At 41.7% G+C, this 21,584-nt stretch overlaps 1 protein-coding gene across 1 annotated transcript in view; it reads right to left on the reverse strand.

Annotated features, from left to right (window-relative positions):
- LOC126413095 (ubiquitin carboxyl-terminal hydrolase MINDY-3-like) overlaps positions 1-21,584 on the reverse strand; it is a 117,119-nt gene that overhangs the window by 34,385 nt on the left and 61,150 nt on the right. The window contains exon 4 of the mRNA XM_050082990.1: positions 46-204. Coding sequence (XP_049938947.1) covers positions 46-204 — 159 coding nt within the window. The remainder of the gene's footprint in view (positions 1-45; positions 205-21,584) is intronic.

The following is a 21,584-nucleotide window of genomic DNA, read 5'->3' on the forward strand; positions in this document are numbered from 1 at the left end:
TTTAACAAGAACAGGGATGATCAAAAATGCGTGCAGGAGACTGACCTCGCTTTGGCGCTCGATGCCCCTGAGCAGCATGCCGTCGATGTGGCGGTCTCCGTCCCAGACGTTGCTGACGGCTCGGCCCGTCAGCATCAGGTTGATCAGGCTCTGGCCGCCGTAGCCGTGCTCCGGGTCGATCAGCGGTTCTGACGGGTCGTTCACCTGTCGCGGACAGGACAGATGTGCCAATGGAAATTAGAAATTTGTGGCAAGTTCCTATGGGACAAAACAGCTGAGGTCATCGGTCCCTCGGCTTACACAACACTTAATCTAACTTAAGCTAACTTATGCTAAGGACAACGCACACACCCATACTCGAGGGACGACACGAACCTCCGGTCGGGGGAACCGCGCGAACTGTAGCAAGGCGCCTAGGACGGTGCGGCAATGTGCAAATCTAAGATGGTTCAAATGGCTCTGAGCACTATGGGACTTAACATCTGAGGTCATCAGTCCCCTAGAACTTAGAACTACTTAAACCTAACTAACCTAAGGACATTACACACACCCATGCCCGAGGCAGGATCCGAACCTGCGACCGGAGCGGTCGCGCGGTTCCAGAATGAAGCGCCTAAAATCGCTTGGCCACAGCAGCCGGCAATATGCTAATCAACATAACGCTTCTATTTGGCGACAAAAAAATTGATGTATCACCTGAGGCTCTCAGTTTCTCAGCTGATAATCTAATGAACTCTTGCTCAGTCAAATAGCGTAGTGACGGTATGGCTTCCACACATTTCCCTCTTGAGACGTCCCAGAGAACACAGCTCTTTCTTCCACCAAAGTGTCAAATGTTTAGATGAATCCTATAGATCACCGTGCTGGATATGTGTATAGTGCATAATGGTGTTTTATGGTTTATTACGGCAAAGGAAGCAAAGATCTGGTGAAGAGATACTTGTAAGTTATCTAAAATACTAAGCCAATATTCTGGGCCATGGTACCTGCACACAACTGAACATTGCGTTATCTAACGACTTTTGAGGCAATAATAAATTTGATTTTCAATATTTCTTACAAATACCGACGTAATTAAAAATAATTAAAATGCTGACATAATCTGCTTATGATGAGGTATAACCTTATGTTAAAGGTTCAACACTGTAAGACAGGTATTAAAGTACGAGGGTTGGAACTTAAATAGTGGCAACTATTCATTCACAACCGAATCAAAAGAGTTACGTTTCGCACCTGTTACTGTCCTTCAAAGTAGTCACGAGCGTTGTGTAGAAACATTTGCCGGGGATGTGAAAGGCATAATATACCGTTAGCAGAGCCTGTTCTGTTGATGGTGCGAATGGAGCGGTCAACTGCCTGTCGAATCTCAGGAACAGTTCTGAAGCGAATTCTATGAAGTGGTTCCTTCATCTTCGGAATCAAATCAAAGTCACAAGGACTTAAATGCGGGGAGTATGGTGGATGGTACAGTACTTCCCATCCCATCGGCCGAACAGAGGAGCCACAGCTTGCACTGCATGCGTCCGCGCTTTGTCGTGCAAAATGATGGGTGGATTACGCAGAAAGTGTCGCCGCTTCTTTCGCAACGCTGGTCGCAGGTGATGCTCCAAAAACGAACAGTAATACTGTGCACTGACGGTGGCATTCGCTTCAGAACTGTTCCAGAGATTCGACAGGCAGTAGACCGCTCCACTCGCACCATCAACAGAACAGGCTCTGCTAACTGTATACTATGCCTTTCACATCGCTGGCAACGGATTCTACACATCGCCGGTGACTACTTTGAAGGACAGTAAAAGGTGAAAACATGTAACTCTTTTGTATCAGATGTGAATAAATAGTTGTCACTATTTAAGTTCAAACCCTCGTATTAAACTTTGTATATGTCTCGCAGCGTAACTCAGCACGCGCAAATTACCCAGTTCAATGGAAAAAAGTTTATCGCTTACTACATTTTTGTTATTCATGCAGAAAATCTGCCGCATGAGGCATACAACATTTCGAATTGTCACTACCTCCATTCGTAGCCCATTTTGCCGACAGTATCAAGATATACCACTGAATGTACCAGCATGATTATATCATTGTACGGCACACAGTTCAAGACATATGACGCAACTATGCTGGTGCGTCAGATACAGCGTGCTGTAATCGAGCTTCGAATTCGAAGAGTTCGTCCGCAGATGGAGCATCCTCTCTTTCAGCACGACAATGCCTGCCCACACACTGGTGCTGCGACATCTGCAGCAATCCGACGCCTTGGGTTCACTGTTATCCAACATCTTCCATACAGTCCCCGACTTGGCCGCATTCGAGATCCACGGATTTCCAAATACCTTGGAGGACTTCACTTAGTGATGAAGCGGTGCAGGCAGATGTGAAGCTGTGGCGCTCTCAAAAAAATTAAACGTTCTACAGTGACGGTACCAGCAACCTGGTCTCTTGTCGGGAGAAATGTGTTCAGTGCCAGAGTGACTAGGTTGAAAAATAAATACATAGACATGAAGAAAAAAGATGTAAAATGTTAATACCGTTTATTTGAAAAGGTTTATGACTTTACAAATATACAAAAAAAAAAAAAAACCGGAGGCTTTACTTCAGCTCGCCCTCGCAGTTCAGGAAACATGACGTCATAAACATTGGGATACATGAAAAACTAGTTTTGTTTGAAACGGAGCGGAAAATACCGATCCTGTGCTCATCCATCGTTTTATAACGACAGCATTTAGCTACTTCCAACAAGCTACTAACATATTTTCAAACTTTTTTTAAAAATTTTTACAATCGTACGCGCGTAACGTTGGTACTTAAAGTATTAACTCTCTAACAATTAATCATCAGTTTGAAGTTGTTTTACACAGGGGTGTTCGACTTTTTAAAAAATCGGGGGTTTACTGGTATTGACTTCTCCGTATCTACATATACAGACCGGTCGATATACAATGCATGGTGGAGGGTGCTTCTTACTTTTTTTAGCAATTATCTGTTTTATTCGACCTGTGTATTCAGTTATTAGGGAAAAATTACTGTCTACGAGGTCAGACATAAAATTTTAATTATGATCTCGAAAAAATAAATTTGTCTAAATAGCTTTCCGTTTGTTTGCAGGTACATGTCTGCAGTCGTGCTACACAGAAAGCCTTATGTCCAGTGCTATAGCACGCCCCTGGTAGCGTCACAACAGAATAGTACGGTCTTTTGACGAAGCGCTCCACTATGTTTGCTCCTGTACTAACGTGCTCTACCATTAGACGCAGGGCTTTCAATGAGCACCACGACTGCAGTCGCGTTCCTTCAAACAAACAAAAATTTAATTATGTAGCTTTAGTTTTTCAATGTAATAATGAAAACTAAATGACTATTCGTCGTATGCACTTCAGTACTGTCAACTGTACACGAAGTACCTAGTTGAATACAAAATTCTTCTGCGATAAAACTTGAAGTAGTGTAGTGTTGATAGTTACAGAATCGATGGCACGTATCGAAGTATAGAAGTACCACCACTTTTTAAGTCTCCAAACCTGAAACTACTGACTGTAGTATGCTGCAAAGAAGCAGTTAAAATTTCGTATTTGAAAAGTCGCTGTCTACTTCCACAGAACAAAAACAAAACAAATACCGCCTGAATAGGCTGTGAAGGGCCAACGGTACCGACCGGCAGCCATGTCATGCTCAGCCTTTAAGCGTCACCAGATGCTGAAGGGCATGTGGTCAGCACACTGCTCTCCCGGCCGTTGTCAGGTTTTTTCACCAGTGTCGCTACTTTTCGGTCAAATAGCTCCTCAGTTGGTGTCATAAGGACTGAGTGTATCCCGCTTGTCAACAGTAATCGGCAGATCCGGGCGGTGACCCACTCAAGTGCTAGCCAAGCCCGACAGCGGTTAACTTCGGTGATCCGACGGGAACCGGAGTTACCACTGCGACAACGCCGTTGGCAGGCAGTACAAAAAGAAGTTGAGAAATTTGTAACGTATATACGTTAAGTATATCAGATTTTATATTGATACTTAATAAACAGTTACAATTTTTTCATAACATGTATGCAATTGTTTACAAAAACGGACTAATCAGAAGGTTGGCAGCTACCGGTGTTACTTTACAAAACATTTATTTTTTATTTTTATTTTTTTTTACAGATATGAATTTGGGGAAAGGAGTCCAGGAGCGAGAAAATATCGCAGTTATACCACGGACAATTTAGGGACAGAAATTAAGGCCGTTCAGAAGGGAATGTCGTTCTGAAACGCAAAGAAAAGATTTGGCACCCTCATGAAAACCAGTTCGAATAAATTTAAAGGAAAATGAGCTGAAATTATTGGAGCCAATGTGTTACCAATCAGACTTATCAGAAATGAATGATAAGAGGCCATAATGAACCATAGTGACTGGGGACAACTCCTGGATTTAAATGACGTAAGAGCGACTGCAAAGTCATAACTTGATAAATGTGAACTGGGGAGCTTAGGTTCAAAATAAGTTACCTGGAGACGACAATGTCCAGCTACTTGAAAAAAGAATGAAGACCCATCTATAAAAACGTATCTGCTCAAATGTCCAAAGGAAGTGGATAGGAATGATATTTTGCTTATTTTGGTACTTTCAAAATAGCCCTGGCAGGTGTTCCATCCGAAAATATTGATAACTACGACAACACACACAAAAAAAAAGAGAGAGAGAGAGAGAGTTTCGGCTGACTGCTTATATTAACAGTTAATTTTGGATATATCTTCTGCAAAAACTTGTTTAATTAAGTTGTTATCTCAGCTCGTTATTTTCGAAAAGTGGGCTAATTGTAGCCTGATTCTGAAGTTAGCTAACGCACTTGATTAACTGAGCAAACAATATTATGTTAATAAAAATGTAAGAGTAATTAATTAAATATTATTTCAAGCACGGTAATCTTATTTTTTAATTTTTTAAAATTCAATGAACAGACGAATTTTTTAAAATTCAATGAACAGACGTAACAACACGCCATATTCAGTTCTTTCGTTTTTTTCCTTCCCAGACAACAGTCCTGTACCTTGAGCCATGTGCAATTATCATCCTATTAATATAGTTCTGCTTACAGTACAGTTCCACGTGAGTGAAGTCGTTCCAATCTGAGGCTGCTCTACGTACTAAACATTTATTTTTTAATTACGTATATAAAGATAACTTATTTATCATTAATATAACATGCACACATACCTAGCAACGAACATCAAAATATCAAACAAATCAATGATACACAAATAATACTTTCGTAACAGAATGTGCAAAATTTGTTCAAGTCACCCCAGTTGATGGTACGTGAATTCATGTCTCTCATCTTCTTCTTGTGGTCACTGTGCGAGATACACAAAAGAGGTAGCCGAACTTTGCGCTATTTTACCAGAATGTCGATTGTCTAAATCTACGCAACAGAGTTTCACGAGAGCAAGGTCAGTTTACTTCTGAAGATTGCCATTTGTGTTCCCTGGGAATTTTCAAATGGGCTATACCGATCTCTTACAAACCTTTTAAGGCATCTCTCAGTTCATTCGGTGTCTGCCAACTCTGGAGAAGCACTGCAGAACTGGTCGCACAAATGTCTCGTATGGGATTTCCTTTGCAGATGCAATGTACTCTCACGAAGTCCTCCCAATAAATCCAAATCTTTCATTCGCTGTTTCTACTGCAGAATTTACGTTTCGTCCCATTTCAAATTGCTTTTTAGTATTATCGCTGACATATTAAGCGCTGTGACGCGATTCATACGTCTTCCTTCTTTCTTTCCATTCGCGTTAATCCTGTCTAGTATGGACTCCGCTGTACTCATGTTTAGGCAAATTTGTGTATATTTAAAGAGGATGCCTGGTCTCGAGGTTTCAAAAAGTCGTTTTTTTGGTTATTGCGACTACCTGTAGTCTTAAGAATGTCTGATCAAACGGATTTTGTCAAGAAATTGTTTTATACCTGAAAAAATACTTTTCAATGGAAGTGCTCGTACGCCCACTCCTGCTGCTCTCGGCACTTGGACCGTTAGCAGTGGAACAAAGCGGGTTCTAGCACAAATAATTAATTTGTGGCGACTGTGTTATCCCCACCCCCCCTATGACATTACACTCCCTTCCACCCCATGGCAACGCCAGGAATTTTTTTGGTGGGAAATAGGTCATGGGGTTACCTCCACTAACCTAACTCCCCCACATCACCCCACTCCTATGACGTCACCCACCCACCTCCATCCCCTCCCCCATTTGTGGATTGGTAGAAAAAGACTCAATCTGTGCAGAACTGCAGGAGAGGAAGGGATAAGGTATTTCATTATTTATTTTGGAGAGAAACATATTCTTGGTGGTGTTATACTGCTGTTGGATTATCCTTCACACTCCGTCATCCCACGCCCCCACACTCTGCCACCCTCCACTCCCACTTTTTCCAGCTGCGCATGTGTATATTCAACTTGAAGTTTGAATACGGACTGCCCTAGTCCACAGTACCGCCACCAGAGGATGCTTGAAACTAACCCCAGCCACCCCTCCCCCCCATGTTTCACCACTCCCCTCCCCACCTTCCCATCGCGAAAATTGGTGCAAACACTCAGTGCACACTGAGATGTTGGTGTGTAAGGATCTCCCATGTGGTCTTGTTCACACGTCAGCAGAGAGCGGGAAAAGTTCAGTCTCAATGGAAGCAGTTGTGTTTGTGATGTCTTCAACAGATGAGATGTTGGTGCTGAACAGCGAGAAGTTTAATAACTATATTAACTGTAAGTATGCAGCCAAGGACTGCGTCCATAGCTCCCTACATGAGGATGGGAAAGCAAAGATAATGAGGAGTGTAAGAAGAAGAATACTTTTCCGCAAATATTGGTGATGCAGTGGAATGAGTTGAAGTTGCATTTCACAACTTACACAGATAGCTGTTTGTGCTTGGACTGTCGACCGGTTTTGAAAAGTCCATTCAGTTTGCTAAGGCGCAAGAGACGAGACATTCATCCACTCTGGTGCAAGCATCTTTGTGTTTGCAATGTGTTAATTTGATGAGATACTGGTACTGAACAGGGAGAAGTTTAATAACATTATTACATGCAAGCATGCAGATGAGGCCTCTGTCCATATTTCCCTACATGAGGATTGGATGGGAAAGATAGCGGAGGAGAGTAAAGAGAAGAATACTTTTCAGCAAATAATGCTGATACAGCATGATGGATTGAAGAAGCATTTCACAACTCACACAGACAGTTATGCTTGTGATGGAACAATCGTTTGTTCAACGATCCCAGACCAATTGAGCTATTTCACAATATCACCACCAGAGGGCGCCTGAAACGAGTTTTGTTCCCTTACCACTTCCCATGGAAACCAATAGGGACGCAACATCCCCCCTCCCCACTCGAAACGATATGAAATGGACGTTGTAGCCAGCTGATGTCACTCGATCTCAGTCAGTGGAAGAAGTAATATGAAGCACCAATGTGAATGAGATCATTATCATCATTGCAGAAGAACTGGAGAAGTAAGTATTTGTTTGGCTCCACATGTGTGTCTCTTCCTTGTTCAATAGTAGTAGTTCTTATCGTGGTTCTGCTTTGTTCACTAGTGGTACCTTTCAGCTTGTCGGGATCTCCTCCAACAACAGCGAGCTCCAAACTACTGGGACTTGTAGCACCACTAGTGGCAGCAGCGACCATCAACTTATTAGGACCTGCAACACCAGCAGCACTGGTGACAGACCCTGTAAAGGAATTAGTCTGCATGTTGAAGTGGGACAATGAGCTGTTATTATCCATCCTGTTTGTCGATTTGTATAATTAAGACACCCACCCAGTCCCCGACTTCCAGAAGAAGTGTGCTGAGAGTCCTACTTCACACAGTGCAGGTCAATAATGGTCTCCAACATAAACACCATCCCAGAACATTCCGGAGTTACTGCAAGGACAGAAGGTGAATGTGGTGGGCGAGAAGCTGTCATTTCCTCCGTTGCTCCAATGCTATTCACTTCAAGTTATTATTTAACAGCTGGTGCTTCAGAGCACTCAAATATTGGTAAAGAAGCATTGGTGGACAGTGACTGGTGTGTTGTGTTAGAGATTGAGAAGTGTTAAAGTGCAGTTTACAGAGTTGGAATGGGATGATTCCCCTCTGTTCAAACTATGTGTAACTACCTCCATGTGAATACTATGAATGTTGATGATTTAGAACAGTATATCAATATGGAGTTGTCAGAAGCTAATGTACTGGCAATACCGTTGAGAGAAATACATGCTGAATTCTGTGCCCACTGCACCTGCAAAAAAAGTTTTCCTTTCTAAATTCTGTACATGTGGGAGGAAAGAACCAATTGGTTTTTTTGATGTACTGCATGATTAATCAATAACAGTATGTGTCAAATCATATATGTGGTTTTTTAAAATTTATTTCATACCTCCCATAATACCCCAAGTACTGAAGCACTGAAGCTAGTATTTTCATTGCAATGCCTATAATCACACAACAGGAGAGAATTGTTTCCATCATGTCATCACCAGTCATTGTCAAACTGAATGATGAATTAGCCTTATATATATATATATATATATATATATATATATATATATATATATATATATATATATATATATTCTCTGAGTGCCCATTGTACCTCAGTTGGTTAAGTCACTGAGCCATAGTGGTTACATGCTTTTTCCATAAAAGCCATTAGTACACCACAAGCCATGGCAGGGTGGGTGAAGCATCCTCGAAACAAAGACTTGGTTGTTAGTGGTTGGTCCTGTGATGATGCAGCAGAAGACCAGAGGAAGAAGAAGACGAAAAAGAATGGATAGTCCTTCCTCAAAACAAATGTATTCATGACACTGCCAAAACACCCAGACAGAGTCAGTTTCGAGCATGTCTGTATTTTTTCGAAAATGCTGTTTCACGCTAAGTATCAGTTACTGCAGAACATACTCAAGGGCGTAGATGGTATAACATACAGGACATTCAGTCAAAGCAGTCAAATTCCTCCAACAGATAAAGTAAAGCCAAACACAGTGCTCATACGAGGGCTATCCACAAAGTACATTACGTTTTGGAATTAAAAATAAATAAAGTATTGGAAATTTTTTTTACTATATACAGATGAAAGCCACACTTAAATACTACTTTTCTACATAGTTGCCATTTAAATGAAGGCACTTATCGTAGCAATGGACGAGCTCGGTATTTCCTTCGTCGTAAAATTCGGCCGCCTACGCCTTCAACCACGTGGTTACCTTTCCTTGAAGCTGTGCGTCGTCATCAAAACGCTGCATAGCCAACCACTTCTTCATTGCTGGGAATAAGTGGAAGTCGCTCGGTGCCAGGTCGGGACTGTGCGGCGGATGAGGAAACAGCTCCCACTTAAAAGATTCGAGAACTTCACGAGTGGCATTTGCCGTGTGGGCTCGGGCGTTGTCGTGAATCAGCAAGATCTTTGAGCCCAACTTTCCCCTGCGCTTGTTTTGTATTGCTCTTCTGAGGTTGTGCAGAGTTTGGCAATACTTTTGAGAGTTTATTGCAGTGCCTCTTTCCAGGAAATCCACAAAAATCACACCTTTTCTGTCCCAAAAGACAGTCATTACGTGGTTGAAAGCACAGGCGGCCGAATTTTACGACGAAGGAATTTCCAAGCTCGTCCATCGCTACAATAAGTGCCTTCATTTAAATGGCAACTATGTAGAAAAGTAGTATTTAAGTGTGGCTTTCATCTGTATGTAATCAAAAAAATTTCCAATACTTTATTTATTTTTAATTCCAAAACGTAATGTACTTTGTGGATAGCCCTCGTATTTGACGATGTTGTTGTGGAAAACAGGATCAAATTCTATGATATTTCTGTTTAGGTCGTCATAAGGGTGGTGACATATTTTGTCTGAGCTCAACATATTCCAGAATCCCCAAACAGTTGATGCAGGATAATACAAAAGTCATTACAGCTTTCAAATAAGAAAAGTTGAACTTAAAGCATATTGTCAGAGCATGTATGCTTGCTGACTCGACATGCCATTCAATAAATTTGTAAAGATATGCAGAGATTGATGGAATCACACACAGTACAGATTTGTTGTTATTGATAATACAAGAAAACTTCCAGGAGTTTCATTATACCGAACCATGAAAAAAGTGATGGGTACAATAGTATGCATCACACATGGAAAAGTTCACACCTATGTCTAGCACTCAGCCTGAGAGGGTAGGTATACATAGACAGAGAATGTGTCTATACATAGATAGAGAATTTCAACCACTCGAACGGACCGTTAAGGACCTGGAGATGTACACCCACACCCTTCTGAGGATGATCAACGACTTACATACTAGGGTTAAAGAACTATAGACATTCACCCAGATCATTCTGAGAAAGAAAGCAGACAACTTAGCTGAAGACAGCGCATGTAGGAAGCAGTTTGTAAAGGAGTCCGCTTTGTGTATAATATGTCGACTAAGCATAAAATCATAGAGCTATGGAAGGTCATTTGAGACAAAATGTGGTTGCTAAGGTTAGGACATTTGAATCAGGAGCAGACACTGAGGGAACATTTAAACTAGTTACTGAATGTTGGGAAATTCTCTGTGAAACCATACAATGATGACGATGATGAAAGTATTGCTGATTTCATTAACCACCATAGTTATGCCTGGATAGACAAAATGTTCAGGATCAGAGGTATAAGGCCATACATGTTGGGTGCGCAGCCTGTAACTTTAAAGGAAAAAACAATACAGATAGGCGATAAGGAATTTCAAAGAACACTGGGTCTACTGAACCTCATTTTTGTAAATCTTCAAAAATAGTAAAATTTTCACCCAAAGATCTGGATTTGTATGGTGTGATACTACAACTGACCGCTGTATACAGGAAAGCAGAAAGCGGAAACCAACGCAGTACAAAGTACAGAGACAATATAAAACCACTATTATTAGACGGTCTGTATAGCAGTGGTGAAGGTATTGACATTCAGCATAAAAGAGCTCAGTAATATACTACTATAATCCCAATGAGCTAACAGATAGACTATTACTGCTCATGGCATCAGCTGCTGAGGGCAGTACTGCTCATTCAAATGAATTTGTCTCAGTAATTTCAGAGCTTAGACAGAGAGGTATGATCGAATAAGTAAGAAGACGGTAGTTCAAGAACTGCACAGACAAGTACACAAAACTTAACCTCGTAGGTACGTTACGATTAAAGGCTTGGATGACTTATGGCAGTCTGATCTTGTAGATGTGAGGGATAGTCACAGAGAAATTTGTTAACATCGAGTATAGATTTAAGTGTTAGGTAGTCTTTCTGAAAGTATTTGTTGTAGTGTAGCCATGTTTGGAAGTGAAACAAAGACTATAAACAGAGTAGACAAGGAGAGAATAGAAGCTTATGCAATGTGGTGCTACAGAAGAATGCTGAAGATTAGATTGGTAGATCACGTAACTAATGAGGAGGTACTGAACAGAATTGGGGAGAAGAGAAATTTGTGGCACAACTCGACTGGAAGAAGGGATTGATTGGTAGGACACGTTCTGAGGCATCAAGGGATCACCAATTTAGTATTGGAGGGAAGCGTGGAGGGTAAAAACTGTAGAGGGAGGCCAAGAGATGAATACACAAAGAAGATTCAGAAGGACATAGGTAGCAGTAGTTATTTGGAGATGATGAGATGCTCGCACAGGATAGAGTAACCTGGAGAGCTGCACCACTACTCGACATTCACCCACCTGAAGGCGAGCATTGTGGAACATCTGAACAGAACAGTGAAAGCCAGAATGTGGATGTGGTTTAATCTCTGTGGTTCATACAAATGAACAGATATCCTCCTAAACATAATCACACAGTATAATCAAGCAAACCTCATACAATAAAAACAAGCCACACTGGTGTTAATGACAATGGACTCATGAGCACGGTATATTACTGTATTAAAATGCTAGATCCCTGTAAACAGAACTATAAAGTGGGTGATTTGGTATGCATCTCAAAACACAAGACAGCATTTGAGAAGCCAGTTTCCAAAGGGCCGAGAATTAATCTCGAAACATATATTAAAGGATAGCACTAGTGCTCAAATTTGAGGAAGCTTCTGCACAAAGTGTGGATGCTGCGCTCTCAGAATGCTATACAACAATTCAAGCAAATAACATTAGTGGTTTTATTTCAATAAAGTAGGTTAACGATATTTGAATGTACAAAGGTGTCGCAAGTGATGGGCGACATGCAACATAAATCCGAGTCCTTGCTATACACAATGTTGAAACAAGCAATGGATATCGATTACTACAATCTGATATCGTAGCACTCTCTGCTAGGCCGTGTTAATACTATGCAAATCCGCTAATGTCTGGCCGAGGTTGGCAGAAGTGGCGCTTATATTCACTTCTTGCAGGTGTTGCTCCTATCGTTGCGTGGTCCGAATCAGCGTACCGTTGGTCGACGTCGTTTCACTGCCTTCTCTGGTCTTCCGTTCTTCATCTTCGTTCCGTCGCTTGTGGTTACGCCAGAACACAGAGGAACTGCAGAAGAGCTAAGAGCCATATGTGTTTTCGTAGAGTGGGTCATAAAACGTTGAGGTAATAGAACACTGGTTAAAGGGCTTGGTTTTCCCGCGACACAAAACAGTTGGATCGACGCTGGCGTTTGCTACCTAATGTGGTGCAGAGAGTACAACCAACACTGTAGGATATCATGCACCATAGGAGACACATTATAGGAGATGGTGGTATTGTCGACAAAATTTCAGGTGAACTGTATACAGCTTCAAAAATGGTTGGCTTGTGGTGACAAAGGGATTAACCTACTTGATCAGGCATGTTTGGAACAAGACATCTCATACACAACACATAATAATCTCCCCAGATGTCATGTTGCAGATCGAGTTTTAACTGGTGAAGCCAAGACAATATGTGCAAGAAGGACAGTGGTATTGGACTGTGCATTGCAGCATTTGTAACAGATAAATCCATGTGCGATAAAGTTAAGTTGGGTGTGGGTTTAAACCACGTTATGAACACCACTTGCCATGCACTGGAGAAGAAGATGATGATGAAGAAGAAGGGGTGTCACAAAAACTACATCTTGACAGCAATGTATGTAGCTAACAGTGCTATGAAGCATAAACAACCAGTTAAAGCACACAGGGATCTACCGACGTTATCCCCATCCTCATTCCAGCCGTTGCAGGTCTCTCAGTGATGGATTCACTGGCTGGTGCGGTTGCGGCTATTGCCCAAACAGACCTCTCAGAAGCAGTGGGAGGAGGCATCTCAAGGTGTGAGCAACACTGCGGACACTCACGGTTTCTATGACAATGAGCATAGACAGTTCATATTTAATGATTTTGCTTTTGTAGTATACACAGAGGCTGCTGGTATAATAGAGAGATCCTCAGGAAATCTTGTATTGCCGAGACCTTTCAAGACTATGAGGTGTGCTAAAACATGGAGAATGGTTAACATGTTTCTATCATGGAATGCACTAGGGTAATTCTGGTACCCCTATAAAGGTATGGTGACATTATTTCAGTTATTTCACCTCATGGATAGCATCATCTATGCCAAAGGCTAGGAGAATATTATCACATGGATGTGTCGAATCTTCAAGTTTGCAGCTCTTCAAGACCTGGAATTCTGCAGGTGTCCTACTCTCCATAGACTCACGAGCATTTGTGAGAAAAATATTATTATGTCTGCTTATGAAAATGTAAAATTACTTTTAAGTTGGAAGAGAAGTAAATGAATTTCTTACTTTGCATTCTGTGTACATTTTTTTTACTATATAGTTTTGCCCAGGTGGTTTTACTCAAGCACGGGTGATATAAGTTTAGACTTGTTTGCTATGTGTCTGTCGAAATGGATATGGTCATGTGCCAGCTGCTCTCATAACAGAATGCATGCTACTTGATAGGCGTATTCACATGCAACCGTTACATGCAGTTTGTTATTCTCCATATTAAACCTGACAGCAGCACTCATATTTGGAAAAATTAGTGCCATTTGTGTGTCTTAGACATGCTTTATATGCACAATTCAATGCAGGTGGTTTTCTGAAAACAACAATAATAAAGACATATGATAACGAATTTTTTCATTTATTCACTTATCAAAGATACAATTTGATTTATGAGATACAGTTTGGTATTTTTAGACACACACAGACACAGATGACTCTTTCAATGTTCAGTGATACAATTTCGTTCTTTTTACACATTCAATTCACAGACAGAGCTTGATTCTTTGTGATACAGATGTATACAAAAGTTCAATGGTACAGTTGGGTTTTGAATATAATTTGGTTCTTTTAGAAAAACAGGTACTTTCATAATTTACAATGAGACTGATCTGCAGGACAGAGGTCCTTTTTTTTGTAATTACAATCCATAGTCCAACCAACTAGGTGCTTCACACTGGACTGGTTATGAGATCTAACAGGCAAAGCGGAGGTACTTTTCTCCTGCACAAGCACTATTACTAATAACTTTAGCCTGTAGTCCAAGCAATTTTAAGTAACATAGTGATTTGACTATGTATACAAGTACAATATTAGCAGTGCATGTATCCAAAATATCTACAAGTTGAACTGGAGTGGAAAAATAATACTAAAAACTAATCAGACTGGAATGGCTAGTAACAGGTGACAATTAAGAACTAGACTATTTACACATTTTTTGTGTGATGTTTGTCAAACAGTTAATGAAATACAAAAATATTCAGTAGCTCAATTTTCCTAAACATTTCTTCTATAGATTTTTATAATTGTTTTCTACTGATTTAACAATTTTTTTTTCTAAACAGGCACACACATCAAAACTATATACAAGGCACACAGGGTATACAGGCCCAGTATGGCACACATGGTATGCATGAAAAGGAAATATTTATACTGTTTGGTGTGCGTGGAAAAGACCATTAACACACTGTGTGCAATCTGCTGCTATTTCCATTATGATAAACAGGCCATACTATTCCATGCACATTCATTTCCCTTACACCCTGATTCACTCCCTATCTTTCCCTCCACCTATCTCATGAAGTGAACAATGTGAGTATGGGCAGTTGACAATCCTGTCCTCACGAATGATCCGCTTATTGTCATGAGGTGACAGACCAATTTTAGACTACAGCACAGTGTACACCGCGTGAACTCGTGACTGAATACTAATCTGCTGCACCATGTGCCATGGATGGGTCCAAGCAGCCACAATGGAGCACCATGAGTACCACAGTACAGACACTGCATGTAATCTTCAATAGTGAGGGCTCTTGACACATCATGACGCACACCCTTAGCCTGCCTCTGGGTGGCACCATCTGGCAGTGCATTTCCTTACCCCATAATGCCCACCCCATTCAGTTCTAATAAATATCAAGATGGTTTCTTAAATTCTACATAGTTTTGCCGAAAATCGCAATATTCATTAATTAAAAAAACTTTTTCAGTCATACATTGGTACTGAAATCAATACACTCCTTCAGCCAGGGTTTCAGATTCAAGAGAATGGAATGCCTAATTCCAACAAGAAGCACACCTAACCGACCCCATACCTAACCAAAGACACTGCTGGAGGTTACAGAAATGAATAACATACCTGTGTTTGTCCCCCAGCATTATCATCAACTTTTGGACGGAACCTACTCCGCATGGAAATAGTTGTTGCTCTGGACATGGTATCAAATTGGCTTGTGTATCATGCAAACTAATAGGGTATGTGAGGTCTGCCTCCATCAACATACCCTACATCAAAGTCATCTGTCATGCCACCTTTTTTGAATATCTCACCTAATCCTTTTGAGATCTTCTTCAGGCACCCACTTAACTGTGTCAATCGGCAGTGGCTGTTGCATGGCGAGGCTGCACAAGTCATTCACATCCAAACACATATGATAACAAGATTCATCGGATTCATTGAATATTTCATCCATCTGCAGCTTACTTGCCTTGATGTGCCTATGGATACCTTGGAAAAGTTCCCCACAGATACCTCCTTCAAGGAAAAGAAACAAGTTCAGATCAGTCAATAATTTGATGGTTTTCTTCATTATCCTGAGCCTTACATCCCAAGACATCCCAGGTACTGTGTACTGCAAAACAGGGTTGAGTTTGTATTTGCTCATGCATGCAGTTCGGAACTTCTCGAAAATATCCACAAGCAAATGTACATCTGTCTCCATGTACAGTTTTGCATAATCGCCCAAAGATGGGGTACTGAATTCCTGCCAGGCATTCACAGCATGCTCATGCTCTGCATCCGATATGGCATCGCACATGATATTACTCGAGAATGCAGTTATATCATGTAGTTTTGTTTCACTGAGTTTTGCCATACTACCCAGATATTCATTTGGGAAAAACCCTTCCTAGTCGCAAGTTGAAACTTTACATTATCGGGAAATACATCTCAGGTGATGTACAAGTCCTCCTGATGCATTGTTTCAACAAGTTTCTGGAGCAGTGCCTGCTTAAAGCGTAGTGAGTCAAGGAAACGGAAAGTTATTCCAGACAGGACACTAACCTGATCTGTCTCCTTGCTGAAATTAGCCAAGTGCTCAACAAGCATCATACCCGCTCAAATTGTGGAATAAAATGGATATCTGTCATGGTAACTGATACTTCAGGTTGCATGCATTGTGAACTGCACCACAAATCTTCCCCATAAGATGACAGAGGCCCAATGAGGAGTTTTCACTTGCTTTTCTAAATGCAGCCCACAGACATTACAGTCTATTGTGTTGTTGTTCAAATCTTTATTCTGTTGTGATTCGGTCATGGGGATGATGTCATTGTAAAGCTTATTAACTTCCCATGAAAGTTTTTCCAGCTCAGTGAGCAACAAAACTGCAGGCTTATCCCTGACATATGATCTGTGATGGTAAAGACAGGAATCAAAGGTATGGTATGTTTACATGCAGCATGTGCTGATCACATTCTGGTAAATTGAGGTTTTGTGGGTAATATTTCATTGTCATTATTATCTGGCTTGTTCTTCTTTAGGCTGAAAATGTTAACCAAAATACCACAATGCTGATTCAAATTTTGGTGTGTCCTGACAATTGATGGGGAAGTTAATACCATCGAAGTTCTAACAAGTATTAATATCACAGACATGGTGTTTCCTGGATGCTGCGGATTTGTCTTGTAATGTCTTTCACAAGCAAGGACAGACCAAGCGTAAAAGGTGTTGTTTGTTTTATTCTGGACATTAATGCACCCCTTCTTGTCAGCTATATCTTTCGGTAGCTTGATATAGCTGGACCCTCCATTTATTAGGTAATGAAGATGTGAGTGGATGTCAACATGTAATACGTGGCTGGGTGCTTTGCTGGGTCCCCTAACGGCCATCTCTGAAAAGCTAGGTCTGAACAGCACTCTAAGATGGGACCACTCGGTGATTGAGGTGCTCTGTGATACCATTCCGTTGTTCCCAAAAGATAGACAATACTTTTCTCCTCGAGAGCACCTTCCTCTTTGGGCGGACGCAATAGGTAACAGTGTAGTACTGCATTTTATTTCACAGAGGGATATCGTGGATCATTTATGAGTTTGATGTGCTCTCTCTCCATGACAGGGTGACACGCCAACGGGAAACTTATAACATCCTTGCACTATCCTGCCAGATTCTTGAGCCTTGTAAACAAGATGCAGTCATCAAATGCATCCTCAATCACTACATGATCTAGTTGTGGTATTTCATGTCCTGTAATAGGATGGGGGAGGAGACTGCTACTAGCCATGTCACTGTTACTAATAAAACTAACCAAAAGCGACTTAAGTGAGGAGCATCTGCCCTCTGGCTTGACAGAACGAACAACCCTATAGGGGAGAAGCCTGCTGGAACTGTGGGTTGTGACGGCACTGTTTCTCTGGCCTGTGGCAGATGGACCAGTGCCTGACGGGTAAAGCAGCCACGTGCCTGGCACCCACATGGGGGTGCGAAGATAGCCCCCCTGTCAGATGTGGCTGACTGGATGCAGAATGAAGAAGTACGTTAATTAAACACGTGAAACACATAGACACTTTGCCTGTAGAGGGAGGAAGAAAAAACACTGATACCACAGAGAGAGAGGGAGAAAACACGCGAACATAATAATTTACCTGAGTAAGCAGCACCACTAATGTCATCGTTCTAGTTGCATATGCCCATTCACGAAGGGACAGCTCAAACCCTGACCCACCCTGGCTTGCGTGCAATCTTGGTATTTCAGAGTCGCCTGCACTGCTAGTCTGATTTGCAGAAATGGTTGAAATGGCTCTGAGCACTATGGGACTTAACATCTGAGGTCATCAGTCCCCTAGAACTTACAACTATTTAAACGTAACTAACCTAAGGACATCACACACATCCATGCCCGAGGCAGGATTCGAACCTGCGACCGTAGCAGTCGCGCGGTTCCGGACTGAAGTGCCTAGAACCGCTCGGCCACCGTGGCCGGCTTGCAGAAATCATGTGCTGGAACAGTAAACCAGTTTGTTAGAGAAAAACCTCGTCTCTCCTATACTGCTACACAAAAACTAAATATATTTTAGCACTGCAGGAACTATTTTTATTTCTACTTACATGATTGCTCCAACATCTCATTATCTATTGGAGGGCGTTCCAGCACCTACTGTTGCTGGTGAACATTCCAGCATCTGTCCTTGCTGGTGAACGGTCTCCAGATGCCTATAAGTGAAATCATGTGCATCTAGAATGGTTGCTACAACAAGACGAAACCTAAAATTTTTTGAACGTTGATTACACACATATACACGAAGATTACACAGCTACTATAGATTTCTTCAGTGCTTACATGACATAAGCGATGGAGAATTCAGAGCTGGAGACTGTTTCACTACATACTGCCGCTGCTGTTTCTTTACAGCCTCCAGCATTGCCTTGTACTCTGATAGTATTCCTGGCAATCAAGCTGCAAGATGAAGAAATATGAACATAAAAAAATCCGAACATCAAACCATTACTACTACTGCTGTTACTACGAGAACAAATTATATAATTTTTTTTTTTTACACTTGCAAGGCAGTCCTGGCTGTGGGTTTTTCACTGGAAGCTGGACCTCAATAGCAAGAGACTGGAAGGTCCGCCACGGTCCAGCCTCCTCCTCTTCATGTCTCTCCTCAGACTCCAGAACAAAATCATGGAGATATTCTGTAAAAGAAACTAAATTATTGACAGTAAATTGTGAAAATGTATGTTTTGGAGTTATAACTATAAATAGCTAAGAAGATCTACAACGAAAATTCCCACCAATCTATGAAATCTGAATTATACTTACAGGGAAGCTCATCTTCCACATCCACACAATTGCGTTTGCCAACATTACTGCTGCTGCCGCTGTTGCATCACTTCACGTTTAAGAATCAGTTACACACATGCACAATCATACACGCACAGAGAGAGACACTGGCACACACAATTAACACTGCCGCAGGCGAAAGTCGAAAGAGCATGACTGGGGTGGGTGGGGATTTATATAGACTCACTCCACGCCACATTTCACAGCCAACCTATCACAGGGGTTCATTTTGATTGGACATTCGATCAGGAAGCGCGGTTGAAGGAAAGTTCCGTGACATCGCCCTTATTTATGAGGACTCGAGGCTGTAATGAGACAAGTTGTTACAAGTCTCTCTTTGTTCCTCTCTCTCTCTCTCTCTCTCTCTCTCTCTCTCTCTCTCTCTCTCTCTGTCCGGCAGGTCGCAGAGTTCTAGAAGCCTCTTGATCGACTGTGAGGTATACTGCCATTCTACTCAGTTCCCATCTTTATTTGGCTGAGAGAGCATCAATTGCGATGTGTTATAAGGCTTGAGATGGTGAACACCAGTGGAAGACATTTTCTGGCTCTCTAGACATGAGAAACACGTATGATTATGAGCATTAAAACCTTAGTTGACTTTGTAAAGTACAAGGATGATCTGGAATCTGTTTTATCATTGACATCAGTATTCATTAAAAAATACGAATCGAAGTACCAGTTTCCGCTAGTTTCGAGTTTTCACGTAAAAATCTTCGCAGACGAGCTAAGTTCCCATTTACTCAATGGTTTGCAGCACGTCCCTCGCAATGACCTCGCTGAAGTTTCGGCTCTGTAAAGATATAGTTTCTGCTCTTTATCTTCGGAGTTACACTGTGCAGGTGATCAGTAGCATCTTGCAATGTGATTGATATCGAGAACAGTCGCGTATAACCATGTGAAAATTGACGAAATTCTAGAAATTTTCATATGCTACAGGGTGATTTCTGCATAAAAAGGTCACAAATATCATCTTTTCTGGCATGTACAATCGGATATTGCAGCTGATGTCCGTTTCCTGGCTGGTAAAATAATTCGTGAATGAGGAAGCTTTTTTCAATGGCAGAAAGTAAATATTCTTGTAACCTTGCAGACAGGAGATGGTCGCAACTCATTGCAGAAACCACGGCAGCAAGCAGGCCCAGACATAAATAGTGCTCTCAGCAGACTCCTTTCTGCCGGAGGAACCAGTTAGGAGAGTGGCTGCTGTTTGCGGAGGGAACTCCAGTCACGCATCGGGCCAGCGCATGAGGGGGGCCGTTGCCTTGTGATTGTTGGCCACGATGGATGACTGGCCGAACTTTCAGGGGGTAGCTAACACTGCGACTATATATGGTGCAAGTGCTTCTGTTTTTGGGATCTGTGTCTTTTCACAGTATATGTATGAGATTCTGGTGGTCGACAGCTACATACAGGATGATTTTGTTTTCGAAATGTGGTGCTACAGAAGAACGCTGAAAGTAGATGGCTAGATCATATAACTAATGGGAAGGTATGGAATAGAATTGGGGAGGAGTTTGTGGCACAACTTGACTAGAAGAAGGGGTCGGTTGGTAGGACATGTTCTGAGGCATCAAGGGATCACCAATTTAGTATTGGAGGGCAGCGTGGAGCGTGAAAATCGTAGAGGTAGACAAAGAGATGAATACACTAAGCAGATTCAGAAGGATGTAGACTGCAGTACGTACTGGGAGATGAAGCAGTTTGCACAGGATAGTGTAGCATGGAGAGCTGCATCAAACCAGCCTCAGGACTGAAGACCACAACAACAACCACAACAACAACAGCGTTATGGTATGGTGGTACAATCATTTGTGGTGATATAGCCTGCTTGAAAACTTCAAGCTTCCCGCGACAGCAGCAGAGCAGTGTAGTTGACTATACGTCTTTGGCGATATTTTCTGTATTTCATGATCTGTAGATCAGTTTTGCAGAGTTTAACTGTCAGTGCAATATGACTGCTGAATGTTTTACGTCGATCTGTACAAAGAAAGTTATCTACTGAAATTCTCGTAATATGTCCATCTGTGGAAAGTGGCAGACAGTGATCCCACACAATCAGCAGCATTTTGGCGGGTAAATTCAGTACGAATAAAAAAGACTGCTCCGGTCACAGGAAGTTCTGTGATGTTAGAGAGTCACAAGACATCGTTTGTGGGAGTCTCTACAGACAGGTCCGAACAAGACAGGCAAAACAATGCAGCTACAGAAAGTTCCTTGATGTCAGAGAGTCACGTGTTGTCTTCTTTGTTCGAGTGTTCAGAGACAAGCCCAGGCAGACCAGCCTACTCTGGTTTTGGACAGGTACGATGTCTTCTTTGT

Source organism: Schistocerca serialis, chromosome 7, assembly GCF_023864345.2.
Source record: "Schistocerca serialis cubense isolate TAMUIC-IGC-003099 chromosome 7, iqSchSeri2.2, whole genome shotgun sequence".
NCBI lineage: Eukaryota > Metazoa > Arthropoda > Insecta > Orthoptera > Acrididae > Schistocerca > Schistocerca serialis.